We start from the raw sequence: 25502 nt of genomic DNA, 5'->3' as shown, positions 1-25502 counted from the left end.
TCCCACAGTTGAAGAATTAATAAAGCCTTTGTGTTCATTTTGTACATGCCTCTGCCTCAGTCTGTGCCGGGTTGGGCGATATATAGTGCCTTATTACAAGGTTCATAAGGTCAAAAGAGTACAGTGAAATACTTGCATGTGCTAATCAACATGTAATATATCACCACTGTCTGGTGTCATAGTCAGTGAGCTACCCTACATTGAATTATAATCAGTTACATTGACAAAAATGGCATAAATGTTTTAGTTGTATTAAATAAAAGACTGAAATTAAAAGTTTATAATAGTTTAAATTTATATAGTGTAAAATGTCATCATCTTGTTATTTTATTATTATTTAATACTGTTGATACTGCAGTTAACTGGTGTCTCAGTGCTTGTGGGTCTCTGGCTTGTGTACTTACTCAGTAAATGTCATTTTCAACATGTCCTGCTAATAGTAAAAAAAAGGCAGGGTATTTGTGCTAAATTGATAAGACGTTGCAGGGCATGAATGTCTTCATGCTGATAGGAAGATAACCATGACAGCAAAGTGAGGGTTGAAGGCGAAAGTGAATATAATTGTGCAGGTTTAAAATGAGAAGCTTCCACTCAGCCTGCAGCTGTTTCCAAAGCTAAGCAAAAATATTATCAATCAAATATTATTTATCAGATGTATGTATTTTTTAGCATAATATTCTTTATGTTTTATAATTTTTTATACAGTACTCTTAATTACACAACTTTCACCTGACTTTTGCTTATTTATTTTCTGGAATCTGCTCTTTCAGACTTGGTCTTCCATGTTTTAAGGTTATGCTACTGTAAACCGAATCTACTGTTATCTTTCTGGCACACTCAATGTTTGAATAAGTCGAGGTGCATAGTCGACATGATAATTACCATGAGGATTCAAATAATTTTTGTTGGTTCAATTTTGGGAATTGCTGTAAGCAATCATTCAGGTAAGACCGTTTATTATAACTTTACTGCTAATTGTGCAAAAGCATTTTTCAATGTGTTTTTTAATCTATTAAACATGATTAAAAGCTTTGATAATACTTTTTAACTTTAAATTCACATCAAAAGTGAAGTGGGCTTGTTGGTGAAGTGGTTATTGCTGGTTCCTCATTGAGCAGATTTAAATCTCCTCCTGGTTTTGCTATTTTTATTGCTGATTCCCAAAAACACACAGGTTAGATTCAGTAGCAAATATGATTTTTTCTTGGTGTGTGTGTGTATGTGAGTGGCTCCTGCACTGGTATGTTAACTTGTCCAGGGCTGGCACCTTTCTTGATCCTGATGCAGCCAGGATGACCCTGAAATGTGTTTGAGAATATTGTGTTATCAAAAGCGGATTCCAAAAATCAATCAAAAGTCGCACAAAAACTCTTTGCTTTATAGTTTATGTGAGCTATGAATAAAGCTTTGATAAACCTGATACTCATCACAGAAATAAATAAACATTTAGCAGATAGACATTTTTGAAACTCGACTGCTACAAGGTCTTTTATCAATGCCATTTAAAACTGGGAGACAGCAATGCTAAAACATAATTTCAGTGCTGAAATGTTTATTAACTATGCAAAGCATTTAAAATGAAGCGATCAAAATGTACAATGCTGTCTCTATATCTCTGAGTGTCACCAAGGTATTTATTATCTTTTATACAGTAGTTCCAGAAGTAACCTGAATTTATGTTGAGGGATAAGTTCAGTATGTTTTAAGCCAAAGTTATTTCTTCACAATTATGGTATATATTTTGCCATGTGAAATATATTTTTAAGATTTTAAAAAAGTAACTAGCTAACTCTTGAATTTGGTAATGCCTTGAAAGATACTGAACCTTTCCTTTAAGGGATGGGGCTGAAACTACAAAGGTGTTTATGGCAGGAAGATTATTTTTTTTCCTTTAAATTGACAACAATAATTTACTTTCTAGCCATTTAACATGGGTATCTTTATAAAGTCCTCATTTACTGCTTACAAAGTAAACACTGTTCATATCATATACTTGCCTGCCCAAATATAGCATTGTATAATTTTGGTGTTATTTTATCTTAAATTCTGCCATAAAAAAGAACATTTTTTTTTCTTTCCAGAAACAAAAATAACAGCACCAGGTTCTCAAGTCACATTCCCTTGTGATTTAAAGAATAATGTCTTGTACTGGATGTGGCGTCCCAGATGTGTTAACAACAGTAAATCGCTCCACCTCATTTATACTACAAGAAAGGGGAGTGATATTATTCAGTTAGAAAGATTTATGGGCCGTTTAAAGGTGATTTTTAATGAGGCATCCGGATTTTATACTCTCCTTCTCAGTGATGTGGTTGTGAGTGACTCTGGGAAATTTTCTTGTACAGATGAAAAACGAGAAGGAACAAATAACAACTTGAAGGTTTCTGCAGGTATTGTAAATTAAATATTTTATTCACACATTGGCATTAGAAGCTTAATAGAATTTTTTTTTTGTTTTTACTCAACAAGTATTGCTAATGGGTGGCACTGTGGCCTGGTCCAGGTAATGGTTAAGTTTGCCCATTTGACCTGCATCCATAGGTATTTTTACTTGGTAGGTCACTTTTTCCTCACATCCCAAAGAGGTTTATTTGTCCAGCATGAGTAAGTGTGAGTGTATCTTTCAATGAGCCAGTGTCCTGTCTAAGACTCTTTTCTGCCTTATGCCTATTGCGGTTGTGTTGCTGTGGCATCCCTAGACCCTGTACTACAATAAGAAAGTTATGGTATTGCATGGATGTGTTGATGTTTTAAAATAAGTCATAATTTGCTTAAAAGGTTTCCTATTATTATTATGTCAAAACAATTAAGTTTTGACACAGAACACTAACTTTTTCTTTGCATTTAGTATCTGAAGACATTACAAAGTGTTTTCTAGTGTTACTATGAGATGTTAGTGGATGCCAAATGCCTATTTTCTGCCCACAATCACTATACATCTCTCCGCATATCCTAGTCACTGTAACTTGTTGTTGCTTGTATAACATTGTAAAATGGCATACATAGAGTAACTGTGCTTCAATTCAATTGCATACTACCCATCGATCATGATGTCTTTGGACTCTTTAATGGCTCCTATGAGACAGTTTTTGTGTTACTTGAGAATAGGCCAGGTTTTCCCAAACAGGTGGAACTCCGTCATTAGTGTGTTCCTTAATGTGTGAACATCCTCAAGCTAAAGACAGTTTAATGTATGTGTAACCAGCATTTGGTCTTTTACCTCTTACCAGTGTTTCAATCGAAGTACAGGTGACTTCACTAAAAAGGAAAGCAAAAATTTTATCCAACAGAATTCCAGGGAAAAATAAACCTACTTTACGTCCATGCCAATTTAAAATGGACAATTTCACAGTTGTTTACCTACAGTTTTGTCTACCTGGGCCAACAGATAATCCTATCACCTAACATTACAAACTGTAGTACAGAAAAGAAGTCCACTAACCTTCTCCCTGGAGTTCCCAGATACTAGACCAGAACCATACACTGAAAAAAAGGGAAATGGCAGGTTGTTACATTTACAAGAATGTATTTACTTTATAGTACATGTATTGTTTATGTTCCACTTTTGAACATAACTCGATCATGTTTAATTTATTGAATCTTGTGGGATGTGTAATATACTAATTTCAGTAGTTTAGGTAGAAGCCAAAATAGTTATATTTAGTCCTCACCAGAAATGAATACGCACCAAGGGGATTTATCATCAGCAAAGGTTGGATAACTTGGCAGTAAAGTCATGTGACTTTCAAAGAAGCAACAGGTTGTTCGTTTGATTTATTGTCGCTGGTTAAGAGCAAAAGGTTAGTGAAATAAAAGTTAAAAAAATAAAAACGCACACACACACGAGAAATATTCAGATTTTCATTTAAAATACATAATCACACAGACTAACATTACTCCATTTTGCGTTTTTTCTTGTATTCTCTTTTAATGTTTTATCTAGACTGGCATGGTGGTGCAATGGTATCGCTGCTGCCCCGCAGTAAGGAGACCCAGTTTCGCTTCCCGTTTCCTCCCTGCATGGAGTTGTTTCATTGACGTGAGCCATGTTTAACATAACATAATTAATTTAACAGAGAATGAAAAAGTTTATATATTTTATATTATATTTTATATAAAAATATCATGTTGTTTCAGAATATAATAATTTAGCGTTAAGCATAATTAAATTATTTTTGATAAAAACAATTTTATTATGTGCAACCAATGTACATTTTTTTTATTTTAATCTGACATGCCATTTTTTTCAGTGTACCTTATCAAATCAGCAGTTCCACCAAGTATCACAACAGGATGCAGAGAATAGACTACAACTTTTGTTCATTGCATGATCTTTCTCTGGGGTCAAGTTCAAATTTATCATCACTTGCACATAGCACAATTAAATTTCATAATTACAAGGACCATCAACAGATGTACACTAATGAAAAATAGATAATGGATAACACAGACAGTGAACAAAATACCATACGTTAAATTTAACATAATTTAAATAAAACACTAATACAATTGTCAAAAAGAGTACCTGTTGAGTAGCCTTATGACCTGTGATTAGGAAGTGTCCCTAAATCTAGTTGCATGAGAGCTAATGGTCCAATAACATTTGCCAAAATAGACTAGAGAGAGAAAAATGAGGTCCCTAGTTATACTGTTTGCCTTTCCAAGAAAGCATACATTATATAAGTCATGGAATGAAGGAAGCATTGTGACAGCAATATTTAGAGTGAATGTCAATATCCCATGTAATGCTTTGTAGTCCTGAGCTAAACAAATACCATTCCAGAATATGATGCAGCTGTCATATGATGGACTCTAAAGTGGATGTATTCAAGTTAGTGGAGACATCTGGACTTTCTCCAGACATCTTAAGAAGTATAGCCATTAGTGAATTTTCTTGATGAATGATGAAATGTGTTGCGTTCACTTCATTTTGTTAGTAATTGCAAATACAGCTAACACAATGAAGAGGAGTATGGTGGGGCTCAGTACACTAACCTATGGGGTGCCTATGCTGAGAATTAATGAAACTGCCAATTTGCACATACAAGAGTTTGACGAACTTGCATATATTACAACCCTTGAGTAAGTTATTTTCAAGGTTTAAGAGTTCATTATGTCTTTGCATGCATTACTGTTTATCAGTGAATAGCCACCTCACCATCACCACAAATTCCAAGAAACTACTATACACTAAAGTAAAAACTATATATACTTTCTATTATGGTGAGGTAATTGTCTTTTGGTAGTGTTCAGTAAATATACATGCCTGAAATCTATGCTCCTTGTAATATTAAACAAAGGAGAATCATGCAGTGTTGGGGCACCTTGCAGGCAAACTACATATTTTTAAATAAAAGATAGCAGTATTAGACAGATGTCTTTTCAGATACAAGTCAGCAGATTAGATAGATAGATAGATAGATAGATAGATAGATAGATAGATAGATAGATAGATAGATAGATAGATAGATAGATAGATAGATAGATAGACAGACAGACAGATAAAGTCATACACAGATCTGCTGGAAAGATTGGCATAAGATGGCGGTGGAACCCCTTAAGAGGAAGCCAGGCCGGAAAAGGTGGGTCCAGGGAACTGTGGCTTGGAAGTGACGTAACTGGTTGCTTCCAGTCATCAGATCTGCTAGGGAGAGGGGAAGAGAAGCATTAGGCAAGATGACCAATACTTGATTTTGGGTGGAATTACTGTTAGATGAGCCCTCAAGATGACTCCTAGTGTGTGACATCCTAAAAAGAAAAATATTGCTGTACCTACTCTTAAAGTGAAGCCAACAATAATAAAGGGAGTGCATGCATTGCAACATTTTGATTCCCTATCTTATTCTTAAATTTTCAGGTGAATATATGATCCTTCGTATAGTACTTTGTAGTAATGAAAATGATACAAAGTGCCACCCTTTTTATTATGAAGTAATAGAGCCTATTACCAGCAATTAAAGAAAATTAACAAAGAATAAGTAAAACATTATGTTTATAAAACTGACACAGAAAAAGATTTGATTTTATAATTTTTTTGATAATGTAACTTTCAAATTAGCTTATATTACTCTTTTAAATTCTTGAAGCAGCCTCCACTTGATCAAGACATTGCAAGCTTCGAACTTTGAATATGGGACATAACAGGGGCATTTTTCCCAGTCACCACCACTCCTTCATAGCATCTGAGAACAAATTCTGTTCTCTCAGCAAAGCAAAAAAAGCAAACTGTCATCTAGCTGGAAAGGAAACATGTACCTTGAGGCTTAATATATGAATGTCCTTAATTATCAAGCTTGCAGGAAATTACAGTTATAAAGGAAACACAAATACGTGAATACTAAATGATATAGGTGTAAGAAAGTCACGCCCTCAACCAGAAGTCAGGCTTTTCTTTCAACCATATTGATTTATCTACAGCATGTTTCTTTGTTGTTTCAGTTGGTTTTTTATGTTCAATAAATCTAAAATATTGTAATTCAACAGTCTCATATTGCCAGTCATCTGACCGTGACTCCTGCACTCGGCTATCTGTTAGCTAAACCCTGCAAATTAGCTAATTTCCAGAAGTCCCTGACACCCCTCTTTTACAATAGGAATAAACCTTTGCACCGATTTTGACATGATCGATTAATTCAAATAAAAAATGTAATGTAAAGCTTTAAGTTGTAACTGTCAGTCCTCAATAAATGCCTTGCATATTATTTTGCACACAAGTAAGAATTTCATTCTATCCTATACACATAAAAATAATGACCCTAAAGAAACCCTACAAACTATAAGTTCATTTTTACAGATTCATCAACTGATTTTCACACTGTGACAGGTTATGGGAAGTAGAGTCTTTATGTACAAAAGTACTATTTCATGAATATTGTAAACATGGAACCTTTGTATTTTTCTAAGATATCCATATGTTGAGCTTAGCTGCAGCCTTTATGTTGCGATGATAACAATGATATGGACCCATAGCACCCTGCCAGAATAAATGATCTGATCTGAACGTGGCACGTTTACACTACAGTCTTATCTAGATCAAATGGTAATTGGATTATAATTTTAATTTTTAGAAATAAACACATCCTATGAGGTCTTACAGTACCTTGATGTAATCCCCTGTAAGGAGGCAGTGAAAAGTAAGCAACTTTACACATTCAAAAAGTGTGTGGTTTTATTTATTGCCTTAGTGTTTAACCTTTTTGTTTCTTTTTTTTTTCTGGTTATGAATCCAAAACCAATAATACTGCCTGATAGCAGGCTGTGCCAGTTTGGGACTACTTTTAAGTGTGCCACCCATTAGTTGAACTGCTTTCACCAGAAATGTTTATTTGTAGGCATTTACACTAACAACTCAACTCAGCATTAGAACAATAATATAATATTGTACTGTACTTAGTATGGTTAACATTGTTGTTCAGAACTTATTCTACAAAAGTACATCTTTCACAGGTTGCTACAGAAATGTTCAACTAAAGGCAGAATGGAACAATAATGAACCCCGAATTGGAAACAGCTTAAGAATGACTTGTTCCCTTTGTTCTAATGAAAGTAATTCAAACACAACATTCTTTTGGTTCTTCGATGGAAAACCAATAGAGGGTTCACCTGACATTACAATTAAAAATCAGGCAGTAACAATAGAAAACGTGCATGATAAACATCAAGGAATATGGAGCTGTGGATATCTGAAAAATGCTTCCAGCACTTCAGAGTACTGCCTGAGTATTAATCATGAAGAGAGTGGGAACAAAAGGTCCCCATTAAAAGTCGTTTCTAGTCCAGCTTTGTGGTCATTGATTCTAGGTGAGAAATTTTCATCAGCAATATTTTGTTGCATAAACGTGGGTTTACTAAATCAATGAATACTGATAAAGGCACCTGTCATGCCACACTTGATTTATTGGATCTTTACATTCTGATGTCATTATTGTTAATGACTGCACAGCAGCCACCATCTATGGCAATTTAGGTTTAAAATGAAGAATTTATGACTGCTTGTATGTATAACTATGTGGCATCCTACCTTTTATTTCTTCAACATTACATTTTAACATCTATAGTACTTGAGGATACTCTAATTGCAGGGAAATCCAATACAAGTCATCATGTCAGCCATATCCTGGCATACGTAATTTACTTGAAGCTAAGCATGTGAGGGCCCAGCCAGTACTTTGATGGGAAACCATCTAGGAAATGCTTGGGTTGCTGTTAGAACACATATACAAGAATATCGCTATTCTTTGAGAAAGAATGATCAGTGGTCTCTGATATATGCACATACAAATTCAACCAGACACAAGTTTAACAGGGACACAGTGCTAGTAAAATTCAAGTCTAATACTAAAAGTATGAGAGAGCTGACTGAATCGTGGCTCTCTAATGAAAACGCCACTAACAGACGCTTGGACATGAAGCCAGTGTTGTAATGTGCTGGAGTCTTGAAAGCACAGGTGCCAATGCACTTTCAAAAACTGCCCACTGGGGGGGATAAACACCATCAAATCCCTGGCTAGATGCCCAAAAGTCCAAGGCAAATCTTTATAAAAATAAGAGATTTACTTTAGCAAAAGGCTTTGCAAGCCCCAAAGTGCTGAACAGCACAAAGGTGATGCCTGAAGAGCCAAGGCAGGCACAGCAAGCAAGTCCCAAAACAGAATCCAAAGGCGGTGGTCAAAACAGAAACAGAGCAGATATTCAAAAAATATCAATAAACACAATTGCAATATGAAGTCCAAAGGCAAGGTCAAAAACAGAGTAGAGGTTCAAAAATTCAGAAGATCGCAAACAATAACAAATAAACAGCAAACTCACAATAACTCTCCACTCCCAAGCACATTCAAAGAACCGCAACAAACTATGGGAGGCACTCTCTTAAATATATATATTTACTAAATGTACTTCATAGCTTTGATAGATCTCTCTTGCTACAATAAGTTCAGGGCAAGTACTGTATACCATTTTCCATTGTTCTTATTCAGTATCAGAAATAATAGGAGAGGTAAGTATCTTTTTGATGTCATAATTCCAGATGCATTTGAATAATTATGATACCTGCAAATTCCTACAATATAAAACAAACTAACAATCATTTTGTGAACTAATTTTCCATGCAACAGATAAGCAAAATGTTTCCATTTTTGTAATAATTACCAGACTTCAGTATACCATACAGATGATATTTTTAAAATAAATGTTTATTTCTTCCATTCTAGGTCAATATCTTCTGATAACCCTAATTGTTTCCTCCTTGTTTATCTTCTCCGTTATTCTGACAATTGGAATCTGGTTCTACAGAAGTATAAAAATTGAAGGTTAATATCCTCATCAACAAACCTATAGAGTAAGAAGAATTTCTCCTGTGGAAAAGTGAAACAAATGGTAAAAGAAACCACCAATACAAACTATGTGAAAACCCTTTTTAAAAGTGCAGTTTAAATACTGAGAAAATGCAATTTTTAAAATCAGCATGTTTTCTTTGAACAACACATTTTTCAGAACAATCTTCTATGTAATTACCAGTTTTAATTAACTTTAATGGCTTAATCCACCTTAATAGAATTATATGTGTCTGTGTGTCCGTTTGGTTGCTAGGGTTAGGAAAAAAATGTAAAACTAGGCAAAACATATAGAAGAACAGTCAAATATATTAAATATGACAATAAAAATACTAAATGTTCTAACAATACGAAAATGTATCTTGTTGGCTTTTACTGTTATTATGTGGTAGCAATGATGTGGTAGCAACTTTCCTGCACCCGCTTAAGGCTACATGAACAAGGTTTATAGTTGTAATGCTGTAAGGCTGGTAACTTTCTGTGGTGGGCAACAGATAAGTGAAAATAATGTAAATTGATGTGTACATCAGGAAAGTCCCAACACAACTAGGTTAGAGTCACTAAACCCGGCCAATGTGATAGCAACCACCACCGTATTTTCCCAGCAAACCACTTCAACTATAGAGAATAGTCAGTTTTTCAAACAACAAGAAGTAATGAAAACTTCCAAATAGGAAAAGGATACCACGAGGGAGAGATCTGATGCGTATTATTGTACCTGACCAAATGGGCATCCCATGTATCAAATAAAAAACATGAGGTCTATGTTGATTACTTAGATGGGCAGCACAGCTAGTGATGTTATTACTACAAAGCAATCACATCCAGGATGCAGGCCTATCTATTCCTTTGAGCTGTATGGAAAGGCTCCAGCTCCTTCTGCATTTATATGACTTAACAGAAATAAAAGCAGAATGAGATTCAAGTCTTTAACCTAATAATAAATATTTTACAAATGTCTTGTAATAATTTTTTAAGCTCCACTTCTCTACTTACAACTACAGGACTCACTCATGCAAAAAAGATCCAGTTTCACCCACAATTTACAACAGAAAGCAGCTTAACTGTATGTCTTCTGCCTGTGGAAGGAAGTTTACATGAACAAATTCCCCACCACATAAACTCCAGCTAAGAACTGACAGCAGGATGCAGGTGGCATGTAGCAGCAACACTACTAGTACCCACTACATGCTACTCCACCTGCTAGCACATAGAATTCATTTATATCAGGGGTCTCATACTTCCAACCCGCGGGCCATTCCCCCGTCACCTTCCCACCGGCCTGCATATGACATCAACAAAATAATGCAATCCGGCCCGTGAACGGTAAATTTATTTATTTGAGTTGATCGCTAAGGCAGGAGAGCCATTCACCGAAGGGCAGCTTCTTAAGGGCTGTATTTTAAAAGTCGCTAAAATATTGTGTCCAGAAAAGACTGGTTTGTTCACAAATAACTCCTTATCAGCAAATAGGCCAGTTATCAAATGACATTTATGATCAGTTATGCAAGAAAGCTGAAGTTTTTACTGCACATGACGAAAGCACCGACAAAACTGACACTGATCAACTGGCGATTTTCATTAGGGGTGTTAATCCCCACTTTGATGTAACTGAGGAATTGTTAAGTTTATGTCCAATGCATGGCCGTACCACGATATATATCAGCTTCTGTGTGACGCAATTGAGGGTGCTGGTTTTCCACGGAGCAAACTGGTAGGCATCACCACAGATGGAGCCCCGTCCATGACAGGCAAACAAATCGGACTAGTAGCGGAGGTTCAAAAAAAATAAGAAGAGGAAAAAGCTGATCCAGCAGTACTTTCGCACTGCATTATTCATCAACAAGCACTGTGCAGCAAATGCCTAAAATTTGAACATGTCATGTCTGTTGTTCTGAAATGTATTAATAACATCAGGTCAAGGAGTTTACAGCATCGCCAGTTCAGAGCTTATTTAGAAGAAATTGAGTCAACTTATGGTGACGTACTTTACTGAGGTGCACTTGCTCAACAGGGGAAAATATCCTAAACAGTTTTTTTGTGTTGAGAACAGAGGTGAAAAATGTCATGGCAGAATTGATGTTCCTGAGCAGGAAGATCCATAATGGGTCATGGACCTTGCTTTCTTAGTGGACATTACACAGGAGCTGAACATACTTAACTTGAAGCTCCAGGGCCCTGATCAGCTCATCGCAGCACTAAATGAAAGTGTGAAAGCCTTCACCACAAAATTGAAATTATGGAAAGCACAGCTTTCTGCCAAAAATCTCACTCATTTGCCAACATGTAGAACTCTTGTGGAAGCTGGCACAACATTCAGGAGTGATAAATATACATCTGCTATTGAAAACCTACAGCAGGAATTTGATCACAGTATTGCTGACTTTAGGTCACACCGCAACACCTTGTTGCTGTTTGCAGACCCCTTTTCAGCAGATATGGAGAGTGTTCCAAGTTTGTTCCAAATGAAACTTACATTTCAGGTGACTACCTGTTGAAGCTCATCGACAGAATGCCAAGAGTGTGCAAAGCAGTAATCAGAGCAAAGGGTGGCTATTCTGAAGAAACTAGAATATAAAACATGTTTTCAGTTATTTCACCTTTTTTTGTTAAGTACATAACTCCACGTGTGTTCATTCATAGTTTTGATGCCTTCAGTGAGAATCTACCAATGTAAATGGTCATGAAAATAAAGAAAACACATTGAATGAGGAGGTGTGTCCAAACTTTTGGCCTGTACTGTATATATCATTTTTAATGTAGGTAGATCATTTCGACCTGGTCATTTTAAAAGTAGCTCGCAAGCCAAAAAAAGCATGGGCACCCCTGCTCTAAGACATTGGACGCCGACCACTCGGGGGTCGCGTAACTATTTAGCAGGAGGGAGTCTCGCTCGTTATCAGAATTAACCAGACAAATCGCTCCACCAACTAAGAACGGCCATGCACCAGCACCCACAGAATTGAGATAAAGCTATCAATCTGTCAATCCCCTCCGTGTCCGGACCGGGTTTCCCGTGTTGAGTCAAATTAAGCCGCAGGCTCCACTCCTGGTGGTACCCTTCCATCAATTCCTTTAAGTTTCAGCTTTGCAACCATACTCCCACCGGAACCCACAGACTTTGGTTTCCCGGTTGGCTGCCCAGCGGGTCATGGGAATAACGCCACAGGATCGCCAGTTGGCAGCGTCTATGGTCGGAACTACGACGGTATCTGATCGTCTTCGAACCTCCGACTGTCATTCTTGATTAATGAAAACATTCTTGGCAAATGCTTTCGCTCTCGCTCGAATTGTTGGTGGGTGGGGCTCTGTCGTGCATATCCCATGGTCTGTCTTGCGTGCCATGGTTGGCCGCTTAGCGAATTGTTGGTGGGCGTGGCTCTTTGAGTTGGCGGGCGTGGCTCTGTCTTGCGTGCGTCTTGCTTGCCATGACTTGAGTGCGTCTTCCTTGCCTTGGACTTAGTGAATTATATATATAGATTATTTACAAATATTATATATAATTATTTATAAATATTATATTTTAACAACATTTATTTCTATATTACATTTTCATTCATGAAAATAGCTCATATCCATCCATTTTCCAACCCGCTGAATCCGAATACAGGGTCACGGGGTCTGCTGGAGCCAATCCCAGGAACCAATCCTGGGCAGGGTGCCAACCCACCGCAGGACACACACAAACACACCCACACACCAAGCACACACTAGGGCCAATTTAGAATCGCCAATCCACCTAACCTGCATGTCTTTGGATCGTGGGAGGAAACCCACGCAGACACGGGGAGAACATGCAAACTCCACGCAGGGAGGACCCGGGAAGCGAACCCGGGTCTCCTAACTGCGAGGCAGCAGCGCTACCACTGCGCCACCGTGCCGCCCAATAGCTCATATTTCCTTACTAAAATAATAACTAAACAGAGTCATAAAACAAAGTACAAGCTAAATAACAGGTATTTGTATCAGCAAAGAATCATAATGCCCAGCTTAATTCCAAATTTTGCTCATATTGCCAGGAAGGACAGGAAAATAAAATCCCACCTGAAGGGCATTCTACAGTCATGAATGTTTCACCATTAAAAGCATACTCATGTGTGACTCCATTTATTTCCCCAGTATCTCAGGTAGCTGCAACATACTTAGACCAGATAACAGTGGCAAATAGCACAACCACAGACTCGTGGGAAAAAAGGAAACACACAAACTTAGTTATTAGTGACCAGCCTAAAAAACAGCAAATAAAATTGCATTTTTTATAAAGAATATTTTTTTTTCCACTCATTATGAAGGAATGGTAAGTGATCAAGAAAGCCAGATTAAAGTGGTGGGTTTTTAGTAGTTTTCTGAATTGTTCAGCTGTACAGGCCTGGTATATTTTTAATGGTAAAGCATTCTACATTTTTTGGTGGTGCATAGAAATAGAAAGCTGCCTCAGTTTTTTATGTTCCACTCTACTCAGCAAGCAGTGTTAGAGAGAGGATCTAAGATTACAGTTAGGAAGCATGGGGACATTCACTCCAAAATATAGTAAGATAGTAGATTGGACAGAGACATTCACACAATTTAAAATATTTTTTATCAATCCTAAATGGCACAGGGAGCCAGTATAATAATGCTAAGACTGGGAGATATTTTGCTGAGATTTTCTCCTTTTAGTTAAAATTTTTCCTGCTACATTTTTAATTAATTTCAGCTCACTTATATTTTTTGGTAATCCTGACAGGAGTTCATTGTAATAATCTTAATGAATAAAGACAAATGCATGTGTTAACTTTTCAGCTTCTTGTATGGATATAAAATATCTAACTCATTTGATGTTTCTTAACTGAAAGATTGCAGTCTCAACCATATGCTTATAGTATCTATCGATACACCTTTACATATATATTATGTTATATGACATTCCACAGTGTTAGAACAAGACTAAATTAATTTAAATAAATAACATTTACTCTTTTCTTTTTTTAATATATGCATAATTCAAGTAGATGTTAATAACTTTATCCCCAATTTTTGCCCTGTCTTGGTGTCTTCTATTTTTTTCTTTCTGTGCTCTTCATCGGATATGAAGTGGTGTCACTGTCATTCTCCTCTTGGGAAGTGCTTAAGCTTAAATTGCAGTTGAAACAAAGGATGTTGTATGTGGAGATCAGCTTGAAACATGACATGACATGACACACCATTCACTCTGGAACATAAAGTACTGCATTTTAAAGGATGCAAACTGTTCATTTCTTTGTGTGCTGATTGGACTAACTTTGATAAATTTAGGATAGTTTTATCTACTAGACGTAAATGAAGGGAATCAATTATGTAAGACAAGACAATGAAGCAGCTGTGTAGTATGGCCTCTTAGCAGACAGTCATCGTGAGTTTTCATGGTGGTAATTCCTGATGTATATTTGACTTAATTAAAGAAACAAATCTGTTATGTATGGTGAGTGGAACACAATCATCAGCGCCAGAGTTACTACCATTTCTAATTTATATAAACGTTTTACAAAAAATGTAACTAACAAATTGTTTACATTTATAGATGACACGAAACTATAATTTCTGACACACACGTGTGACTTAGTAATCATTTGCATGGTTTGAGACAAAAAATTTGATATTTCAGAGAAAAATATCAATCTTCAGGTTTTCTATTCCATCTATTTATTGAACCCGTTTAATCTAATTTTAGGATTACAGAGAACCCATCTAAGGTTAATTCATTGAATACATTTGATAAATATGTTCTTGCTCCAAATATTCATGAATTGTATTAAATAGTAATGGATGGATGGATTAAAAGTGTATGGTAAATTCCTACTATCTCATAAATTAAAGTATTTTTGTAGTGATTTTAAAATAATTTCAAATAACTATTGCACACTATCCACAGATATTTTGCAACACAACTTAATAAGAAACTAAGTTTTACTCATTTTGAAAAATGGTATTTGTATGGTGCCTTATTAATTAACCTCTTTGCAAAGCTGAAAATGTTCTAACCTTTACAGAGGACAGCAAATTACCTTTATATTATAAACATATGCTATATGATTTATTTTTACTGAAGATTTTTAAAATTGTTATCAATATATTCTTTTTGTTCATAAAATGTATCATTCACAAATTAAAAATACAGAAATAGAATTCTTTCCTTCAGTATGCCTCAGTGTGATCTAACTATTATGCTGAAATCAAACACACTTTGTCAGCTTTGAACTTCATTGATATTCACCCTTATAATTCTGTTCTTTTATTCAGTCCACCTAGTGTATCCAATGTCATCTGACCTCAATCTTTTTTTTTAATCTTGCGTATAATGCAGTATATTTTACATTTCAGTAAGATGCTTATGGCCTGCTATAGAGACACTATGGACTTTTAAAGCCAGATTTTGTACCATGTAGCACGTTTACATTTTACAGCACTGGAAATCAGAAAATGCCCGAGCAGCATCAGATGGTCACTTGTCGTTGTTAATCATTTCCTAAGCCTTGATGTTATAAATAGCACGCTGAACACTGGCTGAGCTGACTGAATAATTGCTTGGGTGCAGCATTACATTTATTTACTTATTTGGCTGATGTGTTTATCCAAGGCAACTTACAGTACATTCAGGACATTTCTTTTTGTTTTTCTGATTGGAGCTCAGGCAAATGATATAACATGCACTTTGCCATGCAGTTTCAGTAAGGAGATTTGAAGCCTTAACCACTATGCCACCCTGCTTATGTTGAAATATATAAAGCTTTATAGTATAAAGGCAAGGTCTTAAAACTTAATGTTCAGGAAACCATTTTTTCCTTTTTCTCTTATGCATATCATATCATATTTCATATTTTATATCATACAATATCATTTCATATCTGAAAGGGGTGGCCATGTTGCCATGTCAGTAGTTTGCTGTCTTTAGACATGCTCTATCACAGATCTAAAGCAGTAAAACCACTATGGTAATAAGTGCTCCTCATCCATACACTTTCCTAGGAAGTCCTTTTAACAAGCCAGCCAAAAATATTGTTTAGGTCAGGCTTGTAATTCTGAAGTTCTTCTGTCTCTCTGTATTTCCACCTGTAAGGATTACATCTGAATCAAAGAATGTGTCGTGAAAAATCATCTACCTGTCTGCACCTCATCATTGAAATCCTTTGGGACCCAAACAAAGCATCTGAAATGGACATTGTTAGTGGACGATTCCCTCAAAATTGAAAGTATGCTGCAAATGGAAGAACGTAACCAGCTAAAGTTTTTTCCTTCTTTCAAAAATTCTAAAAAATACATCTGGTAGACAACAGATGATTGACAAGAAGCTACATCAGCTGATTCCAGGATAAAACAATCAATTGAGAAAACAAACTCATACATGATGGAAAAAAATGAAAAGAAGTGATTCATGAATAAACATTTAGTGGGGACTGCTATGATTTCATCCAAATGATGACCAAAACCAAGACATTTTATTTAATTAAATAAAGACAAAAGAAAGTTAAAAAAAAAAACAATACAAGAGCCCAACAAAATGCATAAATAAAAATTCTAATTGAAAAATCTAAGCATAAAATTCAGAAATTATTCAAACAAGAGCAGAGTTGTAGAATAATCCAATTTAATCAAAGCTAAAACTCCACTAGGGTGGCATGGTGGCGCAGTGGTAGTGCTGCTGCCTTGCAGTTAGGAGACCTGGGTTCGCCTCCCGGGTCCTCCCTGTGTGGAGTTTGCATGTTCTCCCCGTGTCTGTGTGGATTTCCTCCCACAGTCCAAAGACATGCAGGTTAGGTGGATTGGCGATTCTAAATTGGCCCTAGTGTTTGTGTGTGTCCTGCGGTGGGTTGGCACCCTGCCCAGGATTGATTCCTGCCCTGTGCTGGCTGGGATTGGCTCCAGCAGACCCTCGTGACCCTGTGTTCGGATTCAGCGGGTTGGAGAATGAATGGATAAAACTCCACTAAATCAGTTTCCAAAGTCCAAAATAGCTTAGTGAAAATTGGAAAAAAAAAAAAAAAAACAGAATGGTTGCAGGAACACAAAACTTAATAAATAGCATAAAATGGGAAAAGAAGATTACAATATGGAAAACAATAATACTGCATTAGAAGATTTAGATGGTATCAGGTGCTACATGGTATTCTATCATAAGCCTTCTCCAAATTAATATGCATCATATGCAAACCCTTTCTGTTTTACTCAATGCTTTTTTATGGGCTGTCTCAATGCAAAATCTGCATCCTGGCATAAAATCAAACTTCTTCTCTCTATAACCCTTTCCCAAATGGTGACATCAGCTTTATCCCTCTGTAGTTACAACAATCCTTATTCCTTATTAAATGGGTACAACCACGCCTCTCCTCCAGTACACCGGTACTCTCTCCTGTTGTTGATCTTCTGCTTTTAACGACGTATTTCTGCTCCCTCATCCCCTAAACTCTTTAACACTTCCACTGATTGTTCATCCTGTCCTGTTGCCTTTCCATTCTGACTGCTTGCATTTCCAACCTTCTCATTCAAACTCAGAATTAAATATAAAATGATTTCTAAAACGCTTTCGTGAATGTGATGTACAGTATATTTTTTTCACAGCTGTGTACTTCCGACTGACAACATTTTTGCTCGGTATAGCATTAGCTTCTCAGTATCAGTCAGCAATCCAAAGGAGACGTAGCCAAGCAGAGAGATGTTTGTGTCATTCGTGCTGCACTTTGCTCTTAAATGTGTTTGATTTACTGTGCGATTGAAGTTCAATGTTTTGCAAGTTAACTCCTTTAGAAAAGTAAGTATAATCCAAGAGTACAAGTTGTCTCACTCTCATTATATTAAAGAATGGATATGGTCCAGGATACATGCATTACCAGTGTTTTATAAGTATTGTTGCGTGCTATTTGACAGCTACATTGAGGATCTATCAAATCGCGTAAAGTGCGTGGAGACTACGCACGCCAGATCAATTCATAAACATATTCTATTAGCATAACTCCGCCCATCTGTATTCCCGCCTGCGAGGACCTTCAAGTGAATATACTGTACTGTATTTGCATAATACCGCCACTCAGACAGTGTTTTGCATAGCGCAGCACTGTGGCGAAAAGCAATTTTTGAACGTATGACTGACATACGGTATGACCTAATCGTGGCTCTACTCCTCTCCATGAAGGAACGACACATCTACCTTTTATAGGAATTACTTCTTCCACATTTACATATAGTTGAAATAATAGGTTGTAATGCTGCTAGAAATCTCAGGCATTTCAGTGGGCAACTATATTTGAGTAGTCAGGGGTCCTCTTCGACAGGTAGCTCCGCCTACACACGTGGTCATAGTTTGCAGTGAATTTCATCAGAAACCGGCTTTATTAAAATATAAGTGAGAGGAGCGATTTGGTGTTAATTCTACATAATTCTAGGCCATTAAAATCTTCAGCTGTCGCATTACAAGTGAGTGCCTGTTAAACATTACTTATTTAGTTTTTTGCAGTTTTGAAAGGGCCAGAGCTCGTCAGTACTCTGGGTATTGCTTACAGTAAATGAAAGTTAAATCGCGAATTCATTTGGGAAGTTCCTTAGTCGATCTGATGTAATTCTTAAGTTCTTTGTAGCGCTATGCGATCTTCCGATTTATTGTTTGATGCAGTCGTGTACACTGAGCCAGAAATGTCAAGGCTTACGAAATTGATCTTAGCATGACTCAGATTTCCATCTGTCAGTTACAGGTATATTTAAGTTTATTAATCAATTATGATTAAAATTACCCTCTACATGGAATATGCAGCATTCGTTCCAAATTTTCACGTTATTATTTAAAAGATTCAAATTTATTTGGAATGCTTTAACGGTACATTATAATTTTTGTTAACACTTGTTGTCACGGTAACAATTTGATAAGTCCATGGATGTCAACTTACACGTTGCTAGACACAAGTGTACATATATTTAGCACTTATTCATCATTGATTAGACTTACTGTCTTCTGTTTTTCTCAAACATGAACATGTTGTGGTTTACAATGTTTCCTGTATTTGTGTTCATTATATGCAGGTATTGACATGCAGCGTTTTATAAACATTTTGGATTTTTTTGGCATTGTACAGCAATAAAAAATGATAGCTGAATAATAGCTGGTTTATAATGGATAACTAAACAAAATTGTGACTGCGAACATTGAATTACAATGTTTATGTAGAATCCTCCCCATTTAATTTATTTGGATCGCCCTAATATATATTTGTCCCTATTCTCCAACAGATAATTTCGAATTGTGCTACTGTACTGTGACAGAATGTCAACACTTTTTATCACGCCACATGCTGATGACTTTCGCTGCCAAACTGCACTCATTGCAGCCGAGTTTGCCGCACCTTCCTTCAAACCAAAAGTCATCAGTGAAGGAGGGGCATCTCCAGGCCGGAGGCTGCCTTGCTTGGTGACCAGCGATGGCCTCATCATTTCAGGTGCTGCAGCGGTGGGATTTGTTCTGTTTCCAGAGCATCATAGTAGTTCTGGAGAAAAAAACTCTTCTTTAGTCAGGCAGTGGCTTAGCTTTTCAGAGAATGAGATTATTCCTGCAAGCTGCGCGTGGACATTTCCTTTGCTTGGAGTAGTGAACAGCAGTAAACAGGTGAGATGTCAATAATAAATATTAGAAAAATATATTTTGATTTTAAAAATTTTAAGGAGTACATTTTTAAGGAAATAAAGTGTAATTGAAGTAATGTGTGTGTGTGTGTGTGTGTATACGCACAGAAGCAAAAGTGAATGATAAAGTGTTACACTTTTTGTATTTATCTTGGAGAATACCCAGTGTGTATTAATCACCATCTTCTCCTTTGTACTTGGATATGACTGAAGCAAAATGATGTAATATAACCAAGCTAATAAAGACTTGAATGTGTGTAAGACATACAGCCCTCACTCATTTTTAATATTCTTTGTGTCAGAAAACTGAAACATTTTTAAGAGGTTAATTTTCAGCAATAATGAACTGAATTATAATTTAATAAGAGCTGAAATTTTAGTCAAAAGCTGGCATGAGATAAAGACATAATGCCTAAACTAATGCATTACTAACATAAGTAGTTTTATTTATATATGACAGATTTTAAATTATCCTAAACAATGGTCTACATGTATGTGTGCAATTGAGTAACTGCTGCAATTGTGCCATGGAAAATAAATTTGCTAAGATAAGGTAAATTTCCCTACAAGTTAATTTTGTTATGCATGTAACAAGTGTAATTATTCTGTTGTGCCAATTTCTTTGATTCCTTCAGATAATAGAGCGAGCTGAGGCAGATTTAAAGAAGATACTGAAAGTGCTGGACATGCACCTTAAATTAAGAACTTACTTGGTTGGAGAGAGTATAACCCTTGCTGACATTTCTGTGGCCTGTGCCCTGTTGCTGCCATTCAAATATGTGAGTAATAAGTGTTGTTTGGGGCATTTTTCATTTTAACGCTTTTTTTTTTTTTTTTTTTTTAGTTATGTCTGTTGATTATATAAGTTAGCATGCTCAGAGCCCTTCATACGTGAGCATTAAATTTAATCCTCAGCACAGACAAAAAAAAAAAAAATAAAATTAATGTACATTAAAAATTAATGATGGAGAAATAGGGAACAGGAAGAATGTATGTCTCTTTTCCACACCTAGTAAATCTAAGAATGAAACATAAATGTATACATTATTTCATTCCCAAATCAAAAATAAGTATATACATTTCTCCAATTTCAATTTAACTCAATATTCAACACTATTACAAGATTATGTCTGTATAAGAGCGGTGTGTTGGATACTTCTCTGGTCACCATATCCATTATTAGAGCAAATTATTATTAACACCCACATATACTATACCTCCATATACTATTTGGTTAATATTAACACATTAAAATAGAAGAACAAAACCTAGCAAGATTTTTATGTTATAAAACATAACATGCTGAATAGCATAGGCAAGTAAGAATTTAATTCCGTTCTGTACACATGACAATAATGACTCTGTAAGCCTGTAAGAAAGATGTCTAATAGTGGTCCCTGGAACACAGTGATTGGATCAGCCTTGTGTTGAAGGTGATCTTTAGGCTGACTAACTATGGCGTCCATGTGAAGAGTGTGAGAGAGCAGCTTGGCTGCGTTCTGGTGTCAGAAAAAGGCATAAAAAAAGGCATAAAGCAACAGCATCTAGGTGGGTAGCTGCTATCGTCCTGCACGTGTAAAGGCGTGATTGCTGTTACAATGAATAGTACAGGCCATTTAAATTAAAGGGTTCAGCAACTTACTTTACCAACAACAAACATGGTATATTTTATGTATGTGCACCCACACCATATGAAAACTGGACATAGTGCCTCGCTGGTTGGTTATTGGCTTTAGCCACAGCAAGCATGATGGAGTGCGGCTTGGTCAAAAAATTCCTGACCTGATGGTCAGTTTGTTGAGAAATGACAACAGCTAGCCAATAAAATCTGGCAACAAAAAGTTCTTCGGTATGTAGCATGGAAGTAAAATCCAGTCAGTGCATCATATTCATTGTTTTTGAGGTTTAATATGTTTGTCACGTCAACACACATAATAATAACGGCATTGGGATGTGATTTATTGTGCATACAATTTGACATTTAACTGGTTTGGATACATTTTCCTACTTGATCAAGGGTGTCCTCAATTCCTAGTTTCTCTGAAATGTTGCGTATAGTATGCATTGGTCAGCGTTGCCATAAATATACTCAAGCTTTTGCGTCAAGTTTTATTTTATCAAACATGATATTTGTATGGGAAAATGTGTATGCACATTTCAAGCCTCTTTTTGTGCATACACAAACTTTACAAATGAGGCCCCTGAATTGGGCAGTGTTTATTCTTCAAATTCAGTTAAATTTTGTGGTCAGTGGAAATGAACCTCAATTTTCAAGTCCATTCACCAATTTTCTATTTGATTTAAGTCTGGTCTCTATCGTGGCCACTCAAGGTCATTCACCTTCCTACCTTTAGGCCATTACATTGGATGTTTTTTGCAGTGTGTTTGTCATGCTGCTAGGTGAGTGTTTTTTTCAGAAACAGGTATCAGTTTTTAAATTTAAATTGTTTTATGTGTTTTTGTGTGTGAATTGGACACCTTCATATCTGAATCATATATTGGATCTGTGCCAAGTTTGGTTATACAGTATATTTATTTATTAACATCTGGTCAGGTTGATCATTTTTTTGAGACCTATCCATTTCTATTTTAGCTTACTTTTAAAAAACAAGTATTATAGCGCATTTGTTATCAGGCTTGTTTGGTGTATTTGTAAATCTAGTTATAGTATTAAAGGAGATTTTTCTGATTCATTAGCATTTGGTATGCATAACACCATGTTTAAATGCTCATTATGAAACAGTTTAATTTGTTTTAGAAGGTTGACTGTACGCTTAACACTCACTTTTAAAACTGTCCAGCATATGATATACTTCATTATTGGAATATGAAATGAAAAACATAATGATGACTTTCTAAAATATTTCAGAATAGAAATAAATGATTTAATATTTGTGTTGTTTTCTTCAGGTCCTAGACCCTGTTGTACGAAAACCTTTCATCAATGTCACCCGTTGGTTTGTAACCTGTGTCAATCAACCTCAGTTTAAGAAAATTCTGGGAGAGGTGAAACTTTGTGAGAAGGTGGTCCAAATTAATTCGAAAAATGCCAAGCCCACTGAAACCCTGCAGTCTAAAGGTAGTAGTTGTTTTTTCTTTATTTAAATAATAATTTTTTTTAGTTTCAATTTGATATTTATGTAGTTCTTCTTTTTGAATTAAGGCCAGAAGCTAGTTCTTCACAAATGGATGCTATTTCAACCTTGGCAGGGAGAATGGGCATGTTCACTTTAGCATGGCCAAATCCCAGACTTAATGTAGCTTCACAGACATGTTTTTTTTAGCTGAATAGGGATCTTACAGCATTAAAATTCCACAGCAATCATACTTATTTATGTAGAAAGTTCTGGTTAAAAAAAAAGGTTGGGTCAAATCCTTACCTTGCAGATTTGTTTACTTTGTTTCAATGCAAAGTCAATGTTTTTACTTCTTCCTTTTTTTGAAATATATATATATATATATATAATATATAATATATATATAATATATATAATATATATATATATATATATATAATATAATAATATAAATATAAATATAAATATATATATATATATATATATATATATATATATATATATCTCCATTATCCAACCCACTATATCCTAACTACAGGCTGACGGGGATCTGCTGGAGCCAATCCCAGCCAACACAGGGCGCAAGGCAGGAAACAAACCCCAGGTAGGGCGCCAACTCACTGCAGGGCACACACATACACACCAAGCACGATTAAGAATCACCAGTGCACCTAACCTGCATGTCTTATGTCTTTGGACTGTGGGAGGAAACCGGAGTACCCAGAGGAAACCCATGCAGACACTGGGAAAACATGCAAACTCCATGCAGGGAGAACCCGGGAAGTGAACCTGGGTCTCCTAACTATGAGGCAGTAGCGCTACCCACTGTGCCACCGTGCTGTCAGTCTAGTTCAGAGCTCTAGAGAGATGGTGCCTGTACTTGACAGTGCTGGGAGTAAAGCAGGAATCACTCCTGAACTGGGAGGCAATATATCAAAAGGTTATGCAGACAGGCACACTCACAAACACCAGGCCAATTTAGAGGTGACAGTCAACATAAAAGTGTACAAAATGTAAAGTTAAAACTTTTTTAAATGAACTTCTCTTGTCATCTTATCTTATCTGTTATTTTGATGTGTTTATTCTTCTCTCCTATTCATATTTATTAAACATTCTCTTTCACAAACATGAGTGGCTGATATTTTTGCATTTTTTTCCTTTTTTTTCATTCTGAACAATACATTAATAAAAGAAAAAATCTCCTTAAAAAGTTCAGTACAGGCAGAATTTCTAATTTTCTATTTCAACATAGATTCTTGTATTTATGTCCAGTGAAAGTATTTTGGTATTCCTTTCATCTTATGTCCAAGGCCAAGACATTCCTGCCGTTCCACCTCCGAAAACAGAAGCCCAGCTAAAGAAGGAAGCTAAGAAAAGGGAAAAACTGGAAAAATTTCAACAGAAGAAGGAGATGGAACAAAAGAAACAGCATTCACAGACAGAGGTATAGACTGTGTACACCCAGATGGGTGTGCAAGCATTACAAAGACATTTTGCTAGTGTTTAATTTGGCACTAACTCAGTGCAGATTCCCATTTATTTGTTTTTATTCTACCAAATTGGTAGCAAAAGAATCAGGATCTTGCGTAAAATGTTAAGATACATATATATGGTTTATGTCTATAGTTTTGACATGCTAAATCTGTGATTAAGTAATGCACTTTAGTTTAAAGAGCGATCTCCATCTCTGGAATGCCCTCCATACAAGTCTAGTCTTGGCTAGTCTGGCCGTAGTCTTGGTCAGGAGAAGGGGTCATCAGATGGTACCCTTCTTTCAAGTGTTTCAACTTCCAACCACAACTGTCCATTTGGTGAGTTGGAGTGGTGGCCAGCTTACTGCCCCTTTCTTGTTGGCTTTCAGCTTATTTCCTCTTGTACCAGAGGCAACAGTAGTTTTTCTCTGGTGCCTCTCTGTCTCTGGCCTTCTATTCTTCTGTCCCAGCCATTTACTCCCATCTTAGTCAGTAGACTTAACACCAACTGTGCAGGAAATCCTTGACACCTCCAGTAGAAATGGCCAAGTGTGTCATTCTCTGTCTTTCCAATCATTTGTAAGCTACTGGTATTTGCTGGCTTTCCATTCTGCTTCCTCCTCTCAACCTCCTCCCCTCGGTACTATCAACTGTACCATAATTGTTTTTCCTTCTGATGACCAGATAGCCACACCTGGCCTCAGAGTAGTTAACTGGGCTGCCTTGGGAAACTGGATCTTCCTTCTTAGGTCAGCTCCAATTTAGTGGCCAACTGAAGCAGTGCGAGTTTGGCTGAATTTGGAACTGCAGGATTTCCTCAATCCTTAAAGGTGATTCTGTGAAATGAATTTTGCTGTGCCTTGGCTTTTCTTCCTGCTTTACTGTTCCAAAATATTCCTAGGTATCAATAGTACCATCTCATGGTGACATCTGTACCTGCCTTGGATAAGTAATGTGTTACATCCAGAAAGGATGTGCACCATTGTTCCCCTCCTGCC

The 25502-nt window shown here is 36.3% G+C and overlaps 1 protein-coding gene across 3 annotated transcripts in view; it reads left to right on the top strand.

Moving 5' to 3' along the window:
* Window positions 1-564: 564 nt before the first annotated feature.
* Window positions 565-25502, top strand: part of vars1 (valyl-tRNA synthetase 1) — a 77767-nt gene continuing 52829 nt past the window's right edge. The window contains exons 1-9 of one of the 3 annotated variants that reach the window (XM_039768658.1): window positions 565-654; window positions 771-944; window positions 2082-2390; window positions 7447-7800; window positions 9210-9375; window positions 19566-19938; window positions 20591-20734; window positions 22866-23034; window positions 24343-24476. In XM_039768658.1, coding sequence (XP_039624592.1) covers window positions 19600-19938; window positions 20591-20734; window positions 22866-23034; window positions 24343-24476 — 786 coding nt within the window. In that variant the 5' untranslated portion in view covers window positions 565-654; window positions 771-944; window positions 2082-2390; ... (1 more) ...; window positions 9210-9375; window positions 19566-19599. Of the gene's footprint in view, window positions 655-770; window positions 945-2081; window positions 2391-7446; window positions 7801-9209; window positions 9376-18572; window positions 18759-18957; window positions 19034-19565; window positions 19939-20590; window positions 20735-22865; window positions 23035-24342; window positions 24477-25502 lie in introns of those variants that run through there. The other 2 variants (XM_039768660.1, XM_039768661.1) reach the window with 2 other exon arrangements.

Source organism: Polypterus senegalus, chromosome 11, assembly GCF_016835505.1.
Source record: "Polypterus senegalus isolate Bchr_013 chromosome 11, ASM1683550v1, whole genome shotgun sequence".
Taxonomy (NCBI): Eukaryota; Metazoa; Chordata; class Cladistia; order Polypteriformes; family Polypteridae; genus Polypterus; species Polypterus senegalus.
The sequence above is the reverse complement of the archived record's forward strand: the minus strand, read 5'-3'. Positions and strand labels throughout refer to the sequence as shown.